Source organism: Platalea leucorodia, assembly GCF_965183815.1.
Source record: "Platalea leucorodia genome assembly, chromosome: 4".
Taxonomy (NCBI): domain Eukaryota; kingdom Metazoa; phylum Chordata; class Aves; order Pelecaniformes; family Threskiornithidae; genus Platalea; species Platalea leucorodia.
Genome location: NC_138826.1, coordinates 100,275,751 through 100,298,008, shown reverse-complemented (window position 1 = coordinate 100,298,008; position 22,258 = coordinate 100,275,751). Strand labels below are relative to the sequence as shown.

The following is a 22,258-nucleotide window of genomic DNA, read 5'->3' as shown; positions in this document are numbered from 1 at the left end:
CTGTGCTGCACAGCTGCTGAGGGGCATCCAGCCTGGATGCGTTAGGCAGGCAGGCAGGCAGGCAGGCAGGCAGCCGGCGGTCCCTGCCTGCAGGCTTCGTGCCCAGCCTCTCGCAGGACTCGGCGCCTGGTGGCAAAGGGGAAATGAGCGTTGTACTGGGGATTAGTGAAGGTCGCACAGCTTTTGGGCTGGGGAGGGTGCTTTCGCCGGGGAAAAAATAGCTCTTAATGCAGTGTGGCAGCACGAAGCGTACCAACGCTTGCTCACCTCTGTGGGTTCTGCCCCATGCTCTTAGGAAGGGCTACAGCCTTCGTGTGCAGGCGAAGGCCACCTCTGAGGGCAGCGGTGGCTTTGTGGTCACATGTAAGAGCCTGCAGGTTCCTCCTGCCACTTCAAATGACGCAAATGAACTTGTATTATTATCCGAAAGACAGCAGCAGTTCATGGGCTGTAATCACAAACGTTTTGGTTTTTTTTGTAACAGCTCATTTGCCTGATTAAATGGATACAACTTCATAACGCAAGATCTTCTCTTGTGTGAACGAAGCAAACGTATATGAGTTAACATCTAGCCTGCTCCTCCTCCGCTGTTCCGGGGGTGCCTCTCTGCCCCCTCTGCAGTGGGAACCAGGCGGTGGCCCACGGGGCCGGGGGCTCCCTCACACGCCGTGCCTGAACTAGAGCCGCGGAGGTTTTCAAGCCCTCAACAACAGCCTTCCCTAGGTGCAGCACTCGCCTCTCCGAGTGTGGCCCTCGCCTTGGAGCAGCCCTAAATCTGCCCGGTGGGAGGGCCAGAAGGTGGCCAGCCTGACCTACCTGACACTCCCGGGCTTCTCTCCTTTTTTGTTCTATGCAGGTTACGGTGTAAAGAGAGAGCGTGCATCCAAATTATATTAGGTTGTCTTTGAAGAAAAAAACAGGAGCTGTGAACATTTGGAGCTTAAAAGCCCCTCCTCCATAAATCTGCAAACTGAAGATTCGGATGAGTTATTATCTGAAGCAGATTTCCAGAAGGCTCATCTCCGCACTAAGCCAGAGGCTTTCCGTCATTATAATCACGGGCTGTGCTCGCCTTTTGATCTAAGCCACGCTGAACTTCACAGGAAACATGTCAGAGGCAGAAAAGCCTAAGGCAACACTCCGCCCGATGAAAAAAAAAATCCTTTTGTCTGACTTGCTTAGTCTCCCAGATGCCTAGAATTATAATTAAAGCTAAAGAGATATTTTCTAGATAAAAGCCATGGCTCATGGCTGCGTATAAGGGAGATGGATACTAGAAACAGTAGAAATAGAATTGCATAAAGATATTTTTGAGTTCCTAAAAGTTCCCTATAGTTCAAGGGAAGGATCTGATTCTTCCAGGAGTTAAGCGTTCCTTTTTATCAGATTATTACAGACAGTAATTCCCACGTTGATCATAATTCACATTATCTCTTCTTCTAACAGTAGGCCAAAGTACTACCCTGGCTGCTGACAAACACGGACATTTGTATATAGCTAGGTACACACTGATAGGCAAACACATTTATATATTAGGACTGTTAATCGCAGCAATTTGTTCTTTTGAAATGTAGGATATATATAAATGACCTTTGAAAGGTTTTTGAGGTGGCTGGGAATAAGCGACACAAAGCAGCACAGGACACCAAGAGCTGATCCTTCTGATTTTCACCAACCTTAAATAACTCCGACAGCGCTGCTGTGAGGCAAACGGATACGATGATCCCTAGTTTTACAGCTAGGGATACACAGGAGCACCCGCTGTGAAGGTGTTCTCTGTGGCTCTTCTGGCAATTCAGAGGCAAAGCCGAGAACACAAATACTGGCCCATTTCACACTTCCACATGCTGTCCGCTAGCAACCCACTACCTCTCATCTTATGCCACATCCCACATTAAATGTAAGCCATACCAATTTCAACATTACAGTGAATTGTTTTGCAGGAATAACGGCCGGAGATGAAAAACCCGTATGGAAACCCCCACAGCGACACACCTCACCGGTTTTGCCATTTAGCCATGGGCTCTCTGATCTTCTACCTCCTCCCCTCAGGTCTCTTTCTTACAGCTGATTTCTCCTGGTGTGAGGCTGCCTTTTTTCCTCACAGCACAGCAGTGTTTGCTTTAATGCAGTACCATTGCTCACTTGGACAAAAATCTTTCTTCTACGAAGACTAGCGTATCTGTGATCAAGAGGGCAAAAAAATAACGCATCTCCTGCTGCTAAGAAACATTTTCCTTTTACACCAGTTCCAATAATGGGAGTTTTGTCTTTGCTCAGTCATTTCCTCATTGCTAAACAAACTTATCTGCTGGTGATCACAGTCCCTCAAGCTGCTCAGCGTTTTTAGAAGAACCGCACAGATGAACTGGCAAAGTGGCCTTTTTGATCTGCTGCGGTGGGTTTATGCTTCCTTACCTGGGAGAGGAGTTGAAAAAAAAAAAATCTCATCCTTGAGGCATTTGTAAGGATGCACTTTCAATTCTTGACAGCCAGGCCTACTTACTTCAATTTCCAGATCAAATTCTTGATCTTAGAGCTGGCCTCGTGCATTAGCAGAGGCGTCTGCGGGAAGTTTCCATCTACAGCAGCTAAGTTAGTTAGTTACAAATGAATACTTTGTCTGAACCGCTCACAGCACAAGGGTAAGATTCCCTGAGGTAAGCACTAATGACGGAACACCAGCTTCTCTGTTAATTGTGCATGAACCAACACCAGTTTTGCTAATGAGCTTCTGGTCTCAAGCAACAGTTTGTAATGCTGATGTTTAACCTGTTCAGAAAAAAGTATCTGCTTTTTCATACTTGAAAAATACTAGTAATGCAATAAAAACTCAGCAAGAAATACGTAAGAGCATGAATGTAATGATCAGTCACTACAGGTAAATTTGTCTTCAGTGCTCTGCCATTACTTAGGCTCTGTTCTGTAGACAGAGAACAACGCGTGGAGCTTCTGGAGGCACGGTGTGAGGAAAAACTGTCAAGTACATGGACTTTTTGAAAATTCAATGAGGATGTAACTGACCTCTGCGCAGGGATGGGAATCAGAAGCCCAGGGTGCCATCCAAACTGCCTGGAGAGCCTAAAGCTGCTTTAAGCAAGAGCTTTAACTGTCTAGAAGCCTTGTCTAGACTGTCTGTAGTGGTGAGGGCTCCACCCTAATTGAACTCTGTAAAAAAAGGCAGTGATACCATTGCTTAATTGTAAAGTTATTAGTGTTTTTCATTAACTGAACGGAAAGCCAAAGCCTAGCTGTGGTGAAGCAGATACGCCACACATGTTTAACAACACAAAGTACAATCTGAGCTTTGAAGAAGCAGCCAAAAGACAGCGATGCTGCAATACACAAAAAGTTTATTTTTAAGTTTTTCTTTTCTGAAGGCAAAATATAATAGAACCTAACATCAATGTATTTTGTACAACAAAACAGTTTTTATATGAGAACAGACAATCCATGAAGAGTTTTTAAGTCTTAGAACTGCTTCCCTTTTTTATCATGCTTTCTTGTGGTCAACAAAAAGTTGGCACAGAAGATGTCATGGCAGTCAGTCAGCGGGCGTGCTCCCTCAGATCCTCGTCAGCTGGTGCCACAGGCTGGAGGGCAGGATACTTTCTACTTTTTCCATCACAAAATTTAAAGGGGCAAAGAGGGTGCTGAGAAACTGCAAAGAAACCAGATATACATTCAGATCAAAATCCAGGAGACAATACACCTCAAGAGAAAGCTGTCCAATATGACAAGAAACTCTTGCTGTGTTCTCTGTAAAATCCTGCAGCATGACAAAAGTTACATACTTCACGTACAAAGACTTTCTTTCTGCCAGATTCTGAGCCTTGCATATATACAGATTTCTGGATTTTGCAGTAAAAAAAGGCAAGGGCCTCATTTTTATGAAGATCAGAGTGATGAACTACAGAATCTCACATCCTAGATTCAGGCTCACACTGAGGCCACTAAAAGCTCAACCCAAAACCTACTGGAGGGGAAGAGAGGCTTTTTCATCACGGCAGAATCTGCCAGACCACCTCTCAGAGACAAAAAGCATGTCTTTAGATTCAGGTTTAAAATGGTTCTGGGTTATCTATAGATCTGCTATATACACTGAGACACCACTAACTGGAATTTATCTTAACCTCCTCCCTCTATTACAGAACACAGTTGGCAATGTTGAAAGAGGTTTCAATATAGTAATGTTAGGACAGGCATATGTGACAAAAATTAAGCAAATAGAGACTATTTGATCACAGGAAAAAAAACACTGCCAGCGACACATCTCAGAACTCAAATATTCAAAGCACTCCTAAAATGCTGGGAAATACTTATTAACTGTGCTTGGCCTTAATTGCAATTCCACCATACACATTACATACAGTTATGTTGGGGCCCTATACGTGTATGGGAGAGTACAATAATATGCAAAGTCAGCCACCTTGACTGCGAACCCCATGGCTCCTAACCGTTTAGGCTAATGCGACTTCGCTAAGAAGAAATAGTTCTGTTTGGAACCGATCGGCAAAGAGCCGCGAGAGGTTTGTGTTTCGGTTAATGCTCTGCAGTCAGCACAAAACAGATAAACTCCGCTTACTGCACTGATGTGTATATTAAGTCTGCTTGGCAGGTCAGTATTAAAGCAAATCTGGTGCTGGATGTGTTCTCTTTTTGCCCTAAAAGAACTCTCTCTCGTGACAAAAGAGACATCAGACTTTATACATAAACGCACTTACATCCCTTTTCATGTTCTGAATTTGTCCCATGTATCTTTAGGCACTTAAAGAATGCAGACGTGGGGATCTGGTCCCCCTGTAGTCACTGAAGAGAACTAAGCACTTCCAGAGAGTAATTCTATGCATCCCAGGCCCAGAACCACCCTCTGAAATTGTCTCTTCCCTCTCCACCCCCAGCTGCGGAGGGAGCTGGGACGGCTAGGGTCTGCCTTCTCCCGTGAAGCAAGGAGGGCTGCGGCACAGTGCGGGGTGCTGGCCTGCCCCAGCCATGCTCCTGAGCGGCTAGCACAGCTCCTGACACAGTCCTGGCCCGTGCCTGTTCGTCTCTCCTCAACAAAGCCCCGGCAGAGTCGGGGGACAGCTCCCAGCAGCCAGCGAGGACGGGCCGTCCCGCCTTTGAAGGGAGGAGAGGTTAGAGGTACAGACGTGGACTGCGATGTGTCGCTTGCCTTTGGAGCCACAGAACAAACAATATCTCACCACTTAATCCAGATATGTCCTTGCTCTCTTAGGCTCCTAAGTATCTAAAGTATGAAAAATACAATTTCAAAAATTGTTACAGGTCTGTGTGCTGCTGAAACACAGCTATATGTGGCAAATGTATTTAAAACATTTCAAAATTTCAATATCCAACAGCCAGAGATTATAACCATTTCATGGGATCAAGCAAGAAAATACCTGTAAGCAGCTTCACTGCTTACCAAAATGGGCTCTGTGCAGAGTTTAACTGTAAAAATGTATGATGTTTATGATGCTTACGCATTTTAAAGGCAATAGTAAGCATTCAAATTCTTTTTTTTCCTCTTGGACATGTTTGTATACAATACAGACACTACATCATGGACAACCTGTGCATCATGGGAAAACAGCTGACACCATCACTGGTAATGAGATTTTGTTGTAAGGGCAGGCCGAAGAAAAAACTTCTAACTGAAGCTGAACAGAGTACTTCAGTTGTAGGGCTAAAGGTCAAGCTGTATAACATGAATCGCAGCTGAATTAACGTAACGCTGACTTACCTAATCTTAGAGTTTGCTATTACTATTTCAAGTGGCTTGGGCCAAGTAGAAGCATTCCCTCTGGTTAAGCTGGGAACCGTTTAAATAAATATGTCCCTTTAATTTTGCCAAATGCAAAAGGCTCACTAGAGGATATTTTCTGCTCTTTGAGTAGCACTTGATCTATGTGGTAAGCTTGCACCATCACATTTACTTGGATGAAACTCAGGTTTGTAACCAGTGCAGATCACATGCTTGTTAAATCAATGACACAATAATAATTTGCCTGACAGTAAGTTTTATTCCAGTTCGTAGGAATTTTGTTGCTGAAGTAGTTGATTGTATCCTATAACAAACTCAGCAAAGTATCTGTAGCTTAAAACGAGCCAAGTTTTTCTCCACCTGGAAAATTAGTTGGTCTACAAAATACATTTACATTCATGGATACCAAAGCCTGGCTTCACTGAAGTCCAAGCAAAACCTTTGCTGACAGCAAGAGGTTCAGGATGCCACCTACTCTCTTGTACAAGCCCATGTAAACAACATCGGTGCCGGGGCAACCTGGCCCTTGGAAACCTCCTGGTGCTCCTGTCCTCAGACACCACTGGCAGATGCCTATCCAGCTTGTCTGTCACATGGTAGCACTCAGGAGGGCTTAGTCTGCGTGATATGTTTGTGGTTTGGGGTTTTTTATTTTTATTTTTTTACCTTTCCTTTTGACACTGACTGTTTTTTTCCACACGGAACAGAAAAAACAGCACCAGCAGTAGAGTAAGAATTCAGGGTGGCAGAACTGGTGATGGGAGACCTGTAAAAAGTTTGCTATTATTTTCTATTTTAAAAGAAAACTGGCAGCCTGGCTATTTCAAAGCTGGCAGAAAGCAGCTTTCTGGGAGCACCTTCTGAATAGCACCACTTGATTAAAACAGATATGCAAAAGTATCTTTTCAAGCTTTTCCACTGTGTAGTTGGTGTTTGCATGGAGGAACTGACTATTTATTGCTCCGTCCCTGTGATCGGACCTACACGTTCCCTGCCTCAGCATCTGTAGAGGTCCAAGCAGATGAAATATCTCCCTGGGCAAACCTGCTTGCTGAACTGAGGTCTCATCCATCATACAGGAAAAAATGGAACAGATTATATCAGTTACCTCAGGCAAACAAAGGAATCAAATCAGAGAAAAATTAGTCTTTCTGAAGTTTCCCTCATTTTAAAAAAATTAACTAGGCACTACGCTTTCAGACAGAACTGTTGACTCCAATTCTATAGTGACCCCCTTGTTAATACAACTCTCCGTTTTCTTAAAGATACGTTCTTATTGCTACTATGTTACGAAAGGACCTGCCCTTACATATTTTCAGCAATTTCCCAGATATTGTTATATTTCTGCATGGCAATGAGAGAAATTCAATACTACCAACACTGTGCTGACCATTTTATCCAAGCCATGCAATCAGAAGTTTGTTCTGCCTGTATTCATATGTTTAGTCACCTCCGAAAGCCTTTTGTTAGAAAGCCTAGCAAAAATTAAAACCACAAGCTATGAACATGCTTCTCCCTAACCGAGTGAAAATGCTAAGATCTACTGCCATTTTAAGGTTACTTATATTCAGTTCGACAAAACAATCAAAGAAGTGGATTCTTTCAGTTTCCTTATGGGAAGAATCAAGCTTACTTCCAGGTACAACATTACAGAATTGGCTGGATGCAGTTGGGAATATCTAAACTTGCTGCTGAACTGGCAGGCAGCGTTCAGAGCAGGTTCGGGCTCTAAAACCTGGGTGCACTGATGGAGCCTGGTGAATTCCATCCTACGCTGAACCTCCCAGAAGAGGAAAGTAGCTTTAAAATACCTTTGACTTCTGCATCCAGCGGGGGAGCGCGGGCTGCCCTAAGGGACTGGCACAGGCCACCTTTGGCAGTCTCACACGTGGAAGAGGTCCTCAGCATTTCAAGGGCTTTTTCTGCCTTGAAGAACCCACTGTCTGGGTTAATGGGCTATGGAAAAGGTGCAAGAAGATGCTGCCTGGAGGACAGGTCAAAGCCAGTTTGCAACACCCAATCCAATCACGCTAACCTATTCAGTTTTTGTGAAATATGGTAAATACCAATTTGCAGTAACATAAGCCTGGGCCACGATGGCAATATTACATCTGTGCAATGCTTTTGGGATTGGCAGGCTTAAGAGAAGGAGTAATTTTGACCTATTAAAATTAAAGCATATGTGCACAGTGTCACAATGTACCACATCACAATGAGTACCAACCATACAGGAATAGGTAATTCAATGCACATAACCACAGCAACAGTCGGCACATTCATCTTTTAGCTATTTATGAAATTAGTTATTTATGAAACAATCTTCCCTAAAACTGAAAGGGAAGAGCCAGGGCTGGCCAACCTCTTCTGTTCTGACACAGCTGCATTTCAAAGAAATGTCTGCCATGATTTTCTTCAATATCTCATACACCTGGGCTACTTTTCCCAGAGGAGACAACAAAATGAGGCTTCTGAATCAAAACCCTTCTATGAGCTACTAAATGAATGTCACAGGCTTAAATTCTACCCTTCCCATGTACAACAAAAACTCAGCTGTTACATGCAGTGGTTTATGAAGATTAAGATATAGCTAAAACAAGTCACAATACATGTTAAGTGACACACCAACTGCATCCATACAGGTTCAGAGATCTTGAGTAATCTTGCCAACTTTATGCACGTAACGCAGCCCACCTTTCAATTCTATTCGTCTGTGCTTATTTTACTAACTAGGAGCTTTACCTGCTCCGATACGCAGAACTTAATAACCACGTACAGAGTCTTGGGGTATCCGTTCTATTAACGTCAGTGACAGCTGCACTTACACATCAGGGAAACAGATCCTTCTGGTCTGACTCTGCTCCCCAAATGGCTTTGGAACCTGCAAGCTCCAAATCATGGAGAAACAACTACTAACACACTGTCAGTGTCACTTCTGCTCTCTCTGTTTCATTGCACTCAGCCACCAAAGCCAGGTGAGTTAAGCCCATGCAAACACGCTACCAGTTCTCTCCAATTCCAGTAGCTCACTTCCTGTAGCAGGAGCACTAAGTACAAAACCTCACCATGCTGCCCGCTTGAGATATATTCTTTGCTCAGGATACAAGGCTGACAAGCACAGGAACAAGGCTAACAAACAGGGACAGATTTGGGGTCATTAAACTGTGACAGTATCAGAAAACTTCTGATTACATTGAAAAAGCCCTCGAACAAAGATCATGCATTTCAACGACTTAAAGAAAAAAGCACAAAAAAAGCTCTACTAAGAAGCTTAAGATCACATGCCTGAGTTACACACCTATTGTCAACCAAATGCCTATGTATACACTCAAGAAACAAGAGAAAGTAATAGTATTTCAGGTATGTTTCAGCACTTTTTGCTGACAGAAGTGGTATCTTTTGCTACAGCTAATCTAATTTTCTGTCTTCTAGAGCTAATGAAAGAAAATTCTTGATGCAAGAACTGTTGCTGTACCAGATCTCTAGAGCTGGTCACCTGCATAGGGAGTCTCTCACCATTTGCAAAGGAGTTTGAGAAAGTACTTACAGTCTGGAATTTTTCAAAGCCTTTCAAGCCTTGCCTCCTCCACCCCAGCCCCTATGCCTCCCAGATCAAAAGCACCAAAGACATTAAAAACAAGCCCAGGAGGCTATTTTGGAAACACAAGACCTATAAGAGATATAAATATATTTGAGAAAATATATTATAACAGAGGATATTCAGTATTTCTTGGAGAAGGAGACAGCTTTTTTTATTATCCTAGAATTTTTCTGTAAGTGGATTTTTCATATCCTAGCACACTGGAGCAGTGATGTTCTTGGTTGTGCAAAGAAAAAAGCATGTTTTAGCATAATTCGTGGCCCTTCCCCCGTGTCCTCCAAAATTTATTAAACCTTGGTGGCTTAAAAAAGCAGAATTAGCAGAGACTTCCCTGGATATAGTTAAGAAAAGTTATGAGGGAAATATTGAGACTACTTCCTTCATGGCAGTTTGGGGAAGGAACGCAGAGATTTGCCCTGGTTAACAGTACACTCTCTGTCTGCTCATCCCAATAGTTTCTATTGCACTGGAAAGCATGGCACAGTCATTATGGCTCTACACAAAATAGAGGGGTCTGCAAACCATTATTAGTTTATTTTATTGGATTATATATGAAAACACAGATATTCCCTTCTCCCACCAAGCCTTTTTTGGCAAAACCACAAGAGATCTAGCCTAACAAAAGAGCCATATAAACCAGAGAAGACAGCCAGTAGTGTGTTTTACTGATTAGCTCCCTTAACAGTTGTTCAAATGTCCCCCTGCTCAGACATCTCTTGATGTTTTATTTACGCTACTGAATACACAGATATTTAATACCCAGCAATATTTAGCTCAGCTCTTCCTGCATCTGTGTCTTTATTTACCGGAAGAGAGCAGCAGCAGAGAATACTCACAGCTTTTGCGAAGACCCCCATAAGCTCTGGGAACTGATGTGTCAGGAGGGCTAGCATGGCTGTGAAAGAACATAGTCCAGCAGTGAAGAGGATGAAGAAGGGAAGCTCTTTCTTGGGGTAAACTGAAACTTCGTGAAATGCTGTAGAAAAAAAGATGGGACCAGGAATGCATTATACATTAAAAAAAACACAAAACAACAAACCAAAACAAACAAAAAAAACCAAACAAAAAAACCCAAACACACCAAACCAACATTCTTAAGTGGTTTAAACAGCCAGAGACACCCAAAGACGCTTTTGAAAGAAGAAACATATAGAAGGTCTGAAACATCTAAGGTCAACATTATTGTGTCAGTCGTCTCACTGCCAAGTAATTCTCAACTAAAGATCATATTTCTGGCTTACTCTGGTCCTACGTACATGCTACTTTTGCCTTCCTTGTGTCAACACTAATTATAATGCAGCTGGGCAACAACTAACCCCAGAAAACTAACCTACAAATAAAACATCCTTTTTTTTTTTACACAGGTCATTGACTAGCCACGTGGCTGCATGTTTGCTAATGCTGATACACAGCGAGGGCAGAAACAGGCACCCGGGAGCAGCAGTGAGACCAGCCTTGCAGAAGCATGACTGTAGATCGGTTTAAGCAGGCTGCAGAACTACAGCCTTTGTCACAGTAAATTCTGAGGGTTTAAGCTGCAGGACCAAGAAAAGTTATCCTAAAAGTAGAACATATAAACATGTACTTTAAATTAAGATTTTCAGAATTCTCTGTATACTTACAACAATACAACAACTTTTAAAGCGTTAAAACCTGAAATTTAAATTAATAGTGAATTTTTAAGGTGTTTGTTAGTACACACTGAAAGGAATACAGAAATTTCCTTGACTCTGGTATGAAAAATCGTTCACTGTCCTTTGGAGAAACCAGCACTGAGAAGGTTAAAAGGTTCAGAAGAGGATAATGAGTATTTTAGTGGAAGAATATATCCCTTAAACTTTTATGGTGGCTCAGATTCAAGGTGAAAATTTGGCTGGGTTGGCAAAAGGTCTGGTGAACTCTTATCTGTCTGCTTCACTCATTCAGTCCATACAGTCATGATAAATGCAAACTTTGAAACATTTTTTTCTCATACAGGACCAACCTCAAGGCTTCCCATATACTCAAATCCTATGACTATACACACAAAACATCACTCTTCATTTTGCCAACTTTCTTTGCTTCAGTGACCAGCTCTCATCTCATCATACTTGCAGACAACATAAGCGCAGGGTAATCAGCAATGTGACAGGACGATATCCTTGACTGCATTCATCCTGAGTGGAGCGGTTTCCAAAACCAACAGCAGGAATTCATAAGAGTTTAAATTAAAATATTATAAACTAAAAATATGTATGATTTTGGGGTCTGCTAATTCCTTCAGTTTAAAAACACAGATAATTTGCAACTTCTCTTTGATTTAAATTAAATTTAGAGATCGGGAAATATCAGATCATGGACTTTATAAGTCTAAGAATTCTTGTGCTCAGTTTTTTGCCCTTGCTTTTGACACAGGCTCAAACTTGTTCCAGTCTGTTACCCAGTCATGGCAAAAGTTTTGTGATTGATATTTTTCATTTCGATAGCCTATCAGATCTTAGTGTTCTGATACAATTCCAGCTGACTCTCCTTTAAAGCATACGCAATTAAAGGGTGTGGACAGGTATGCAAAACCCCTTTAATCGACCTGCATCTGTCATGGTATGTTAAACCCTTCCCTACTCAAACCCAGGAGATTTTGCAGTGAAAGGCATTTCCCATAACCGCCAGAGCAGAACACGACTGCCTGCACATGCTGTTAAAGAGTCCCTCACTTCTAACATTTGACAAGAACGATTAGTTTTGCATTTAAAAAGAGAATGCTGAGCTATTCTGCATGACTCTGTCATTCCTAAATCTCCTGACGCTCCACCCTCCCCAGCTCAGCATCCCTCTGAGTAAAGCAAGCAGAGCACTCTAAGAGGTGTTGTTATAATTAGGGTGATTATAATGGGGTGGGGAGATACTGTCAGTTGCCAAGGATTTCTGTGTAATATCAGCGAGAATGTACTGTGAAGGAGAGACTCGCAATGAGTGGATTTTCACTGTATTATTCTCACCTAATGTTTACTCACATAGGCTTATAAAAAGTGGCAACACATTTTTCAGCCCAAACCAGAGAGGTTCTGAATGAAAGACTACAGAGAAGGCAAATGCCCTCAAAACCAGCCTTCACAGCAGATGCAGGTTACATTTTACTTTTTCCAGAACAGATTTCTCTTTATTCCTTCTTCAGGATCGAGAAGGTGAGAGAAGAATCTCCTTCCTTGGATCAACTTGCATTTGCCTCCTCTGCCCTGACCCTGCAAACCCCTCCGCACTTGTGTGTGTTCCACTTGTGCTCACACAAAGTCCCACTGACTTCAGTGAGAAAACATGTGGGAATGAAGTAAAACTGCAAGATGGGCTGCTTCGGCTCTTCCTCTGCATTCTTGTGCTTCACTGCACGCACTGCAAGAAGTCCCGTTAGCTTGGACTATAATGATTCCCAAGGGCTGGATCTGTCTTTATATCTGTATCTTGCAGAGCACTGGGAACACCGTTGGCACTTTGCTAATACATGCTATAAACATATATAATAAATGACAGAGGTAACTTCACATCAATCTCTTCATAATAGCGCACATACCATTACACCAAGAGAACCCCTAGACTGCTTTTCAGAAAACGTCAGCATCATCTGTCAGAATAACAGGTGCGTTAATGATCCAGCCGTCCTCAAGCAGGTTTGATCTTGCCTTGGAATTTAAGCAGCTAGTGCGTCTACAAGAGACTAACAAGGCTCTGCCACTGTGCTTTTGGTGTGATGGGATGTTACCCTAGACGAAAGATCAGACATATTTTCCAGTGTCTTGGCAAGATTGAATAGCAAGATCTAACCGATTTATATCTCTTCAGTAATCTCCCTCCCTGTCCCTACACTGTCAACAACAAGAAAAACAGCTCATCATTATGAACTATGGCTAGGAGCTGCCTCTTAACAGTCAGGGGAGCTCCAGAGACTCTCTGTCAACCCGATTATTCTAATCCAGTGTATTCAATTTAAAAGGCATCACCAATGGAGAGCAGTGCTGCAAGACGCAGGTAAACGATTCTTTGACGTCAATGATAAGAAAAGTTGAACGTACATGGTAGTAGTTCTCTATCTGCAGTTTCTGTACAAATAGGGTAAGGGTAGAAAAGATGTCCTTTTTCCAGTGGATAGGGGATCATTCTGAAAGCTGAAAAGAAAACAACACCAAGTTACTGTGAGTGTGGCGGTCACTGGACATACTTACCTATATTTACAATTTTGAAAAACAAACACAGACAAAACATAACATTTATATTTGGTTGCAAACAGCATATAAATTGTTTAATGAAATGCCAAAATATAAAATACAAAATATAAATCTACACTTAGCTTTTAATCCTGCAAACACTTATGTTTATTTTTATTCTTGGGAGAAGGTTCATGAGCGTTAAGTGAGACCACGCTACAAGTACATACATAAATGTTTGCATGATCAGAGCTCATTGTACTTATAATTCCATAGCCAGATTTACACATTTTGTCTTAGGCTTTTAGGCTGAAGAATTTTAAAATTTCAAGAGAAAGAAGTGTATCTGATATAACAGGTATAGCCTACAAAAATGACCAGCCAAGCTTGTGAATTCAGGCCAATACTCACAACCTCTGTGCATCAAGCATAATAAAAGTTTTGCATGGAAAAAAGTACACTGCTTTTTTCCCATCGCACTCCAGCAAACCAGGTAACACCGATGACTCAAGCCCAGAGAACCAGGTTTCCAACACAGCCATGTTTTCATTTTATACTTGGCAATCAAAGATTAATACTGAATTATTAAAACCAGGTTCATCACATGCATTCTTTTTAAATGTAGCAGATCAAGTCAGGTTCCCAATATAAATCTTCAGGTCATGGATTAAATAATACTTAATCTTATGCATTTTTAAAATTGAAAATAGTAACAGAGAGGGAGGGAAATGGATTACTAAATCCGGACAGTGATGATGTCATAGGCCATCTGAGTGTGGTTTATGGAAACATCAGAATACTTGACTGAATTATAGCTTTGCAATCAAGGCATCCTTTTCCATTATCCTATATATTATTCTCACTGTTAAAATGTCATCAACGTGTTATTCTCACTGCTTCTATGAACATCAGTCACTGAAGCAATATTTTCCTCAACAGATGTCCTAGAAGCACTGTATATTTCAGACGTCAGGTACAGCCCACCACCACACGATAACACTCCATTATCTCTTGCTCACAAGGCAACCAAGGAATCTGTTTAAAATACACATACCCCAATATTTTCAGTTGTGCACAATGCATTGGAAATAATGTTAGCTGTATTTTTTGTGCAATTATATGAGTGTATTTATTCTTGATTACTATATTTAAAGCAATAGCAAAGAAGGCAGAAATCCTCAAAGACTGTCAACCAACCTGGGCTGTAATGCTCTTCCACTATTAAAACCCCCCTCTCTGTAGCACCTCAAAAACCCAAGTACAAATACAATAATCCAAGCTTTGCATGATCTTCACATGCAACAAACATGAGCGTCTGTCCAAAATCATATGTGGAGAGATGTTCAATGCTCATAACTTCAAAATCACTAACCCAAATTTTCCCTTCCAATCTGGCTTAACATTTAAACAGACAATCAAGCCTCTTCTGCCTTACCCTAAATCACAGTAGTATTAAGATTCAAATCGAAATAAAAAGGGATGGTAAAGATGTTGCTTTTATAAAACAAGTGAAAAATGTCTGAATAGATTTTGCTGAATTTAAACAGTCATCTTTGACATGAGACCAAATATGGAATATTTACAGCAAAATAGTTTATTTAGCAATGTTAATCAGCCATGGAAGAAAGTGCTCTGGTTCATCTGTATTGTTTGTGTTTACATAGGTACTTCTCTGCCTTATTCTTACAGTATTATCTGACCCTATTTTACATTAACCAATTCAGGTAGCAGAGAGGCAGTTTGCCATTCAACCGTGTGCTCGTCGTAAAAGCTACCGCACGATTTGAGAACCCCAAGGTTTTTCTTCTTCATGCAAACAACAGGAAACATGACACAAGTTTAGAAATCGACAGTGACAAACAAGCACCTCAGACTCTTTTGAAACTTGGTTACACTTGAAACTACAGACCTTCTGCACAGAGCACCTGGACCAAACCCAGAGCAACGTTTCATGGGGTGTCACTTGGGCTTTTTTAGTTGTACTATGAATAAAACTGTACTTTGACTGATCGAATGAAGACAGAGCGGGAAACAACCAACATTCCAGTTTGATGACGATCATTATTTTTATAATTTTACTTTTTTCAACTGTTGAATGCAATTTGGGAAAAACACTCTGTGAGATTTTCAGAGTTTAAAATATCACAAAGACATTTCTGCACAGATTTTCGTAGAGGCTGTCTTAATTAGGAGTGACCTTATTCTCCTCATAAGCACTCAAAATGTACCCCCCAAGTGACTGACTTAATGTACTTAATTCTGCCCAATTCCCACAAGGTCAGAATTGAATAGTGTATATATGTCGGCATTAAATTCCTACATACAAGCTACTAAAGTGAGACTTTAGTACTTGTGGCTATTTAAGCACACTGACAGAACAGTACACTTTAAAGACATGGCAAGTACATAAATAGCTGGAAAGAAAGTGAGGGCAACTGACCATGTACTGTATGTAGACTGTTGGTTAGAACTAGTATTTAATTAAATTTAATTTCTCTGTCATGTCTCCACTGGTATTAACTTACAATTGTGCAGAGATGCCAAGGAAATCTTTTGCAAGTAAAGGACATAAGAGCGACATAAATAGTTCACTACATCTGTAAAGAATATTACCCAGACTAAGATATAGAATCATTGAATTATAGAATCATTTAGGTTGGAAAAAACCTTTAGGATCATCAAGTCCAACCATTAACCTAGCACTGCCAAGTCCACTACTAAACCATGTCCCTAAGTACCATATCTACCCGTCTTTTAAATACCTCCAGGGATGGGGACTCAACCACTTCCCTGGGCAGCCTGTTCCAGTGCCTGACTGCCCTTTCGGTGAAGAAATTTTTCCTAATATCCAATCTAAACCTCCCCTGGTGCAACCTGAGGGCATTTTCTCTTGTCCATATGGACCAAAAGTTATGATTATTGGATTAGATACTGGTGAAACCATTAAAACCCATGGGAGTCTTCATGCATGAACAAAATCTGAACAAAATTATTGAGGACTGGTGCACTATTCATCTCGCTCTGAAATCACTGAGCAATATGAATTATGTTTTTTTCTTTAGAGGTTACGCAACAATAATAATTTACATCTTTACAGGCTACTATACAAATATTAGCTAATAAAATAAATGATCTGATTGCTGTGGAGGTAATATGGAGAGGAATCAGTTAATGTAGTTGGATGGGAATGCCCTACACTGCTTTCAGGCACAGATGACTAGATTCCCTACGTGGCAGGAGGACTGCAGGGCAGCCAGCCTCCTGTGCCAAAAGCTGATCCTTATAAACAGCGCCTTAGGGACTCCTCAGCCTGACAAAGCAAAAGAAGATCTATTCAGGATACTCCCTGAAAAATACTGCTCCATAACGACACGATAATGAGCCTTGGGCTAAAGGACTTCTGCAAGCATCTGGAAGAGGAGAAACACTACGTAAAAGCAAACCACTGAAAATAAGCCACTGGGAAGGAAGTTATGACAGAGAAAATAATAGTCTGGGAGAAATGACAGGAAAAGAGCAAGCAGGTAGGACACAGAACAATGCAGCAGAGCAAATCCCAGGTGGCAACCGCATGGATTACTGAGCAAGGTGTTCTATACACCTAGAAATAAAGCCATCGCTTCCTCAGGGAGCCTACATTGCAAATTAGGCAAGTTCAGGCCATTTAATACAGTGACTGAGACAGTAAGTCACTTTTACAACGGAGGTATTAAGTGCATTTCTGTAGGAATTATCATGGTGACAAACTGTATCTTTTATAACAAACCTAAATGAGAACAGCAAACGGAGGAAGGAAAAAAAAAATGGTGGTATACTAACACTTGGAGAGGCTAAAAGAGAACAGGAGAGAGCAGAGCAGAAAAGGGGAACCAGATTATAGAAAGAAAAATCTGCAATAAAAAAGCCCACAGAGGCTGATTCTAAATGGCACTTTTTAATTCTCTGGAACCTGAAAGACAGGATAAGATAATTTAGGTTAGAAGGTTCGTGTATGACTCCAACCTCCTACTCAAAGCAGGGTCATTTTCAAAGTTAGGTCTGGTTGTGCAGGGCCATGTCCAGTTGAGCTCTGAGCATCTCTGGGGAGGGAGACCCCACAGCCTGCCAGCAACCTGTTCCAGTGCATCACCACTCTCATTCTGAAAATATTTTCCTTATGTCTAAACAAAATGTCTCTTGCTGCAGCTCGTGTCTACTGCCTCTTGTCTTTCTGCTGTGCCCTTCTGAGAAGACTTTGACCCTGTCTTCCATATTATCTCTCCATTGGGTGGAGCAAGACAGCAACTGGATCCCTCCTTCACCTACCAGCAGTCTTTTCCAGGTTGAATAAAACCAGCTTGCTCAGCATCTTTTCCTACTTTGCATGTTCCAGCCCCCTATACATCCTAGTGGTCCTCCACTGGACTCACTCCAGTTTGTCAATTAAATATTAATGAATAGTATAAAACAAAACAGTATTTTATGTTGCTGTTGTTGGGGGTTTTTTTCTGCTTATAAGGCACTTTCATAATTTCCCTATATCAAAGCATTCAAATAATGACAAATAAATCTCTACAACTCCGGAATGAAGAAGGTAAAGTATTAATTCCCTTATCCACAAGTAAGGACATATGTCACAGAGAAGATGGGAATTTTTGTTCAGTGTCACACAGAAAACACAATCCAAGACTTCAGAACCCTTTTTCCTCATTAAATGAAGTTTGTATTTTCAGTCTGAATTTCAAATATTTCAATGCTAGTGAGGATATAACTGACCTCCGAAAGTCCCACATACCATACTTCACAAAAAGCTATTCTTTTCGCATGAAATTCAATAAAAATATTTTATTAGCTCTTTTGTAAGAAAGAGAATTACTTACTGCCTTCCCATGTACAGTGTAAGAGATTCAATGCCCCCTCTACTCTTTTCCAGTGTTGAAGATGAAAGAAAGCATATGCTATTGCTTCACTGTCCCCTCTCTTCAGAATATGTTCAGGGGGCAGAATTAAGCTTTTCATTTCTAGTAGATACTGCAATAAAAAAGCAGAGCACAATTATTTCAGAGGTAATAAAAAACACAAAAAGCTGCCTGCAATTCCACAATGCACACTGTTTCCCTAAAGTACTTTCCCTCATAAGTGTTTCATCAAATGTGTAACATCACCAACTGCACTTGAAGATAATTATTGAATTATTCCCAAAGACTAAGATATGCTGACAGATGGTTAATGTTCTGCTCTTCAGCTGTAGTAGGGGGACTATAGAGAATTTCAAAATGAGATGTCTCTCTTATCAAAGGAGACAGAAAAAAGGGCTCAAAGCAGAAAAGAGAATCTAATTACAAGACCTTTTTAATTACACATGTTTGTGTAGTTTGATGCACATAGTCAAAGCAATTTGATGCACATAGTCTTTCCGTAAGGAAACATGCAGTACTCATAGTTTGCACACAGGTTGCTGTACTGCATTGCCATCAGCTGGCTGCTGACGCTATGAATATGTAAAGCTGGCAGCCACCTAAGCACCAAGTTACAAAGTAAAGGAAGTTACAAAATGTAACCTGATGTCCAGGAAAAAAAAAAACAAACAAGTACTGGATGTTTAAGCTTGCTACTTGAAATACTTAGTGAAAATAGTATGAAAATGAGAAGCATCACTGACTAAACCCACAAGCAATTCTCCCTGTTACTGGATCCTCCATAACAGAAGCAGATGAAACACAAGGAGGGTTCATGCCACAGGAGAAGACAGAGGTCCTGGACATTATTCAAGCAGGTGATTTTTCCTCCTTCCCCAGCCCATGAACTAGACCACTACCAGTTCAGCAGACATCATCTCATCACTGATGTGACTACATTCCAGCGGAGGGGAAGATACAGCGGAGGAGAAAGACACATCCATCCCTTGTTGGCATGCTTTGCAGGGAAGGGAATGACAGACAGAAATCACAGGGTGCCGAATCAACTCCTGTTCGTCAGTTCTCCTCTGAGAAGCGTAACATTTCCCGGCTGTGTGCTGACTGCTCTGCAATAGCATGAGGAAACTGTCGCTCTTTTCCAGGATGCCAAGAGCAAATCTTCTCCCCACCACACTGCTGAAGTTAACACAAGAGGCAGCAGGTGAGTCAGGTAGTAGGCTGTCAGGCCCCAACACAAGGTTTGGAAAGGAAAGTTACGGTTAACCATTGGCAAAAAGAGAGTGAGCGCGCAGCCCATCCACTTCACTGAGGCCTCTGAGCCTACGCACTGGTCTCTGCTTTGGTCTGGACGAGGAGGACTGCAGGACCGAGGGACCGACAACAACCCCGTGCAGGCACCCGGGAGAAGGCAATCTGACACCAGAGGTGAAACAGAGGCGTGGGTGGCCTTAACCTTCCACAGCTCCTGTTAAATGCTGACTTTTGTGAACGGGACACCGCAGGGCGTGCTTGAGCACCCACTCAGTGTGTGAGCGGATGCAGAAAAGAGGAGAAAAAGAGGGCAAAAGAAATAAATGCGAATTCAAAATCAGCCTTGGGGCAAGGAAGAGGAAAGGCCAGAGGGAAATGAGCACAAACACCATGATGTCGTGGAGGGCATCCTAGAGCTAGTCACCCCTTCACCTGAAGGAGCCTGGAAGGAGCTAGCAAACAGGTAAAGGATTTGAAGAGACCATGATCAAAGCAGAGAACTGTCAACCCTGGGAAACATAAATACTTCAAAGAGGAAAGAGAAATCACTCGTGTTTCTGATGCAGGTAACAGTATTAAAGGAGGAGAAACTGAATTTGCAGTGGGAGTCACATGTGTGATACTTGGATTTTCTCTAAAGCCTTTCAGAAAAATTTGAGAGAGCTGCAGAGCAGGTGGATTAATGGAGGAAGCTGCAATTTAGTAGGCAGGACAGGCGATTAAGGGTGACAGGGAACAGAATAAAGAGCTGACAAGAGGGAGGGAGCTGCCAGGCTTACAGAGATACTGCAAACGTTCTTATTCACTGCCCCCATGCATGTGTTGCCCTTTTAAAAACACAGATTATACCTGTTGAGCAGAATGAAATACAGCTGCAAGAGTTGCAGGTTTCTATCTGTTTTATTAATTTGGAACATAACTCTTATTTCCACATCTTTTTGCAAAAGTAAATGAGAAAGTAAGTTCTCCAACCCCAAAGCCATGTCACCATTTGTAGGAAAAGAATAACCAGGAAGGAACGTCCTATTTTGAGGAGCATTGAGATGAAAACATGTTATTTTGATTCTTATGCATTGCTTGTTATCAGCAATTAAAAACAAATCAACTCAAAATACCAGATGGAAGGATATATCTTGACACTGGCAAATCATTCTTAGTCCTCAACTCAGTTGCATTGACTTTGCAGTCTGCATTTTTCTCAGTTTCAGAAAGAAAAAACTATTTTTAAAAGTTCTTCAGTTCAAAAATGTGAAACACTCCTCCCTCATTACTCTATCACAGCTACTTTCCCAAACAAAAAGTCCATAATCTGTTTTTTTGATATTCAAGAAGACCCACACATAAAGTTGATGGATGGCTCAAGTCTCATTTGGGCCTCATAATAGTTTTTGTTTTATGCACAAAGGCCAGCCACACCTTTTGGGCATACAAGCTGTCAATGAATTTATTCTGGAGGCATTTCCAGCAGGAATGCTAATTGTACACAGCCCCAGAGAGACCTCGTCTGGAACACTCTGTACAGTTCTCATCAGGCATTTTCAGAAATGTAAAGATCAAATTCCACAAGTACAGAATAGAGCTCATCAAAGAAATGGCAAGTCTGCTTTGCGAGAGGGCACTTGAAGGCCTCCATCTGTTTAACTTCTCTAAATAGGAGTATCAGGTACCAAAAAGGTACCTAGCTGTAGGTAGGGCTTGATTATTATGGAAGAAGAGATATGACTGTACATGAAAATTAGGGTGGTCTTGATGTCCTAGAGTATCATATCCATTCGTGCATTGCTGTATTTTCAAGGAGAGTTCAGGAGCCTGGAAGGCATTCAGGTTCCTGGAGGTTTGGCTGACAGGGCTCAGGGTCTACTTGGAGACAGCAGAGCCAAGGGCAGCCCCCTTTTAGGGTAACTGCGGGCTACTGGCACCCAGATACTTGACAAGCAGGACTGAGTCCCAGCAATCTGCTGGGTTTCTAGCAGATTGCCCATGAAATCAACACAGCCCCCCGCTGAAATTTTTGGGATTGGACAAGCTGACAAATTCCAGTGAAATGAAATTCAATGAAAAAAATCTTTCTTTGAAAACTATCCAATAAGCTGCAGTCCTCATGCTGCCCATATAACGTGTGAATCACAGTCCTGATGGACTTCTGCGTGCAGCAAATATCTCCAGCTCTTGGAAAAAATCAGCCAAAGACATCTGATTATAGTTTCCAAGAGGCTGCTATTGCACTTAATTGAGGATACTACACTAGGAAGGCAGAGTCTTCTCTTCAGCCACCACGGACTTCAGGGTGGGAATCTGACTATTTATATCTCAACACTTCCAAAGGCATCAGTCCAGAGCACAGCCCTTGTTGTTACAGGACTAATATGGACACAAGAACCTACCATATCACTAAAATTCACACCAGTATGAACTCCATCTGGCTTTACAAGAAAACAGCCTACACCTCTTGACAGACTCCCTATTAACTGCAACTCCTGATACACTGGCATCCTCTCAGATTCAACCACAATCTTTACAATTTAAGTAATACAACCTCACTACCTTTTCAATACTTTGAATACACAAG

General features: G+C 41.7%; 1 protein-coding gene across 2 annotated transcripts in view; it reads right to left on the bottom strand.

Annotated features, from left to right (window-relative positions):
• Positions 1–3,471: 3,471 nt before the first annotated feature.
• The window catches only part of ST7 (suppression of tumorigenicity 7), a 154,809-nt gene continuing 136,022 nt past the window's right edge, over positions 3,472–22,258 (bottom strand). For both annotated transcript variants that reach the window (XM_082311352.1, XM_082311353.1), the window contains 4 exons: positions 18,400–18,550; positions 13,409–13,501; positions 10,199–10,338; positions 3,472–3,661 (listed from right to left, as the gene is read on the bottom strand). In XM_082311352.1, the coding sequence (XP_082167478.1) occupies positions 3,566–3,661; positions 10,199–10,338; positions 13,409–13,501; positions 18,400–18,550 (480 nt within the window). In that variant the 3' untranslated portion in view covers positions 3,472–3,565. The remainder of the gene's footprint in view (positions 3,662–10,198; positions 10,339–13,408; positions 13,502–18,399; positions 18,551–22,258) is intronic.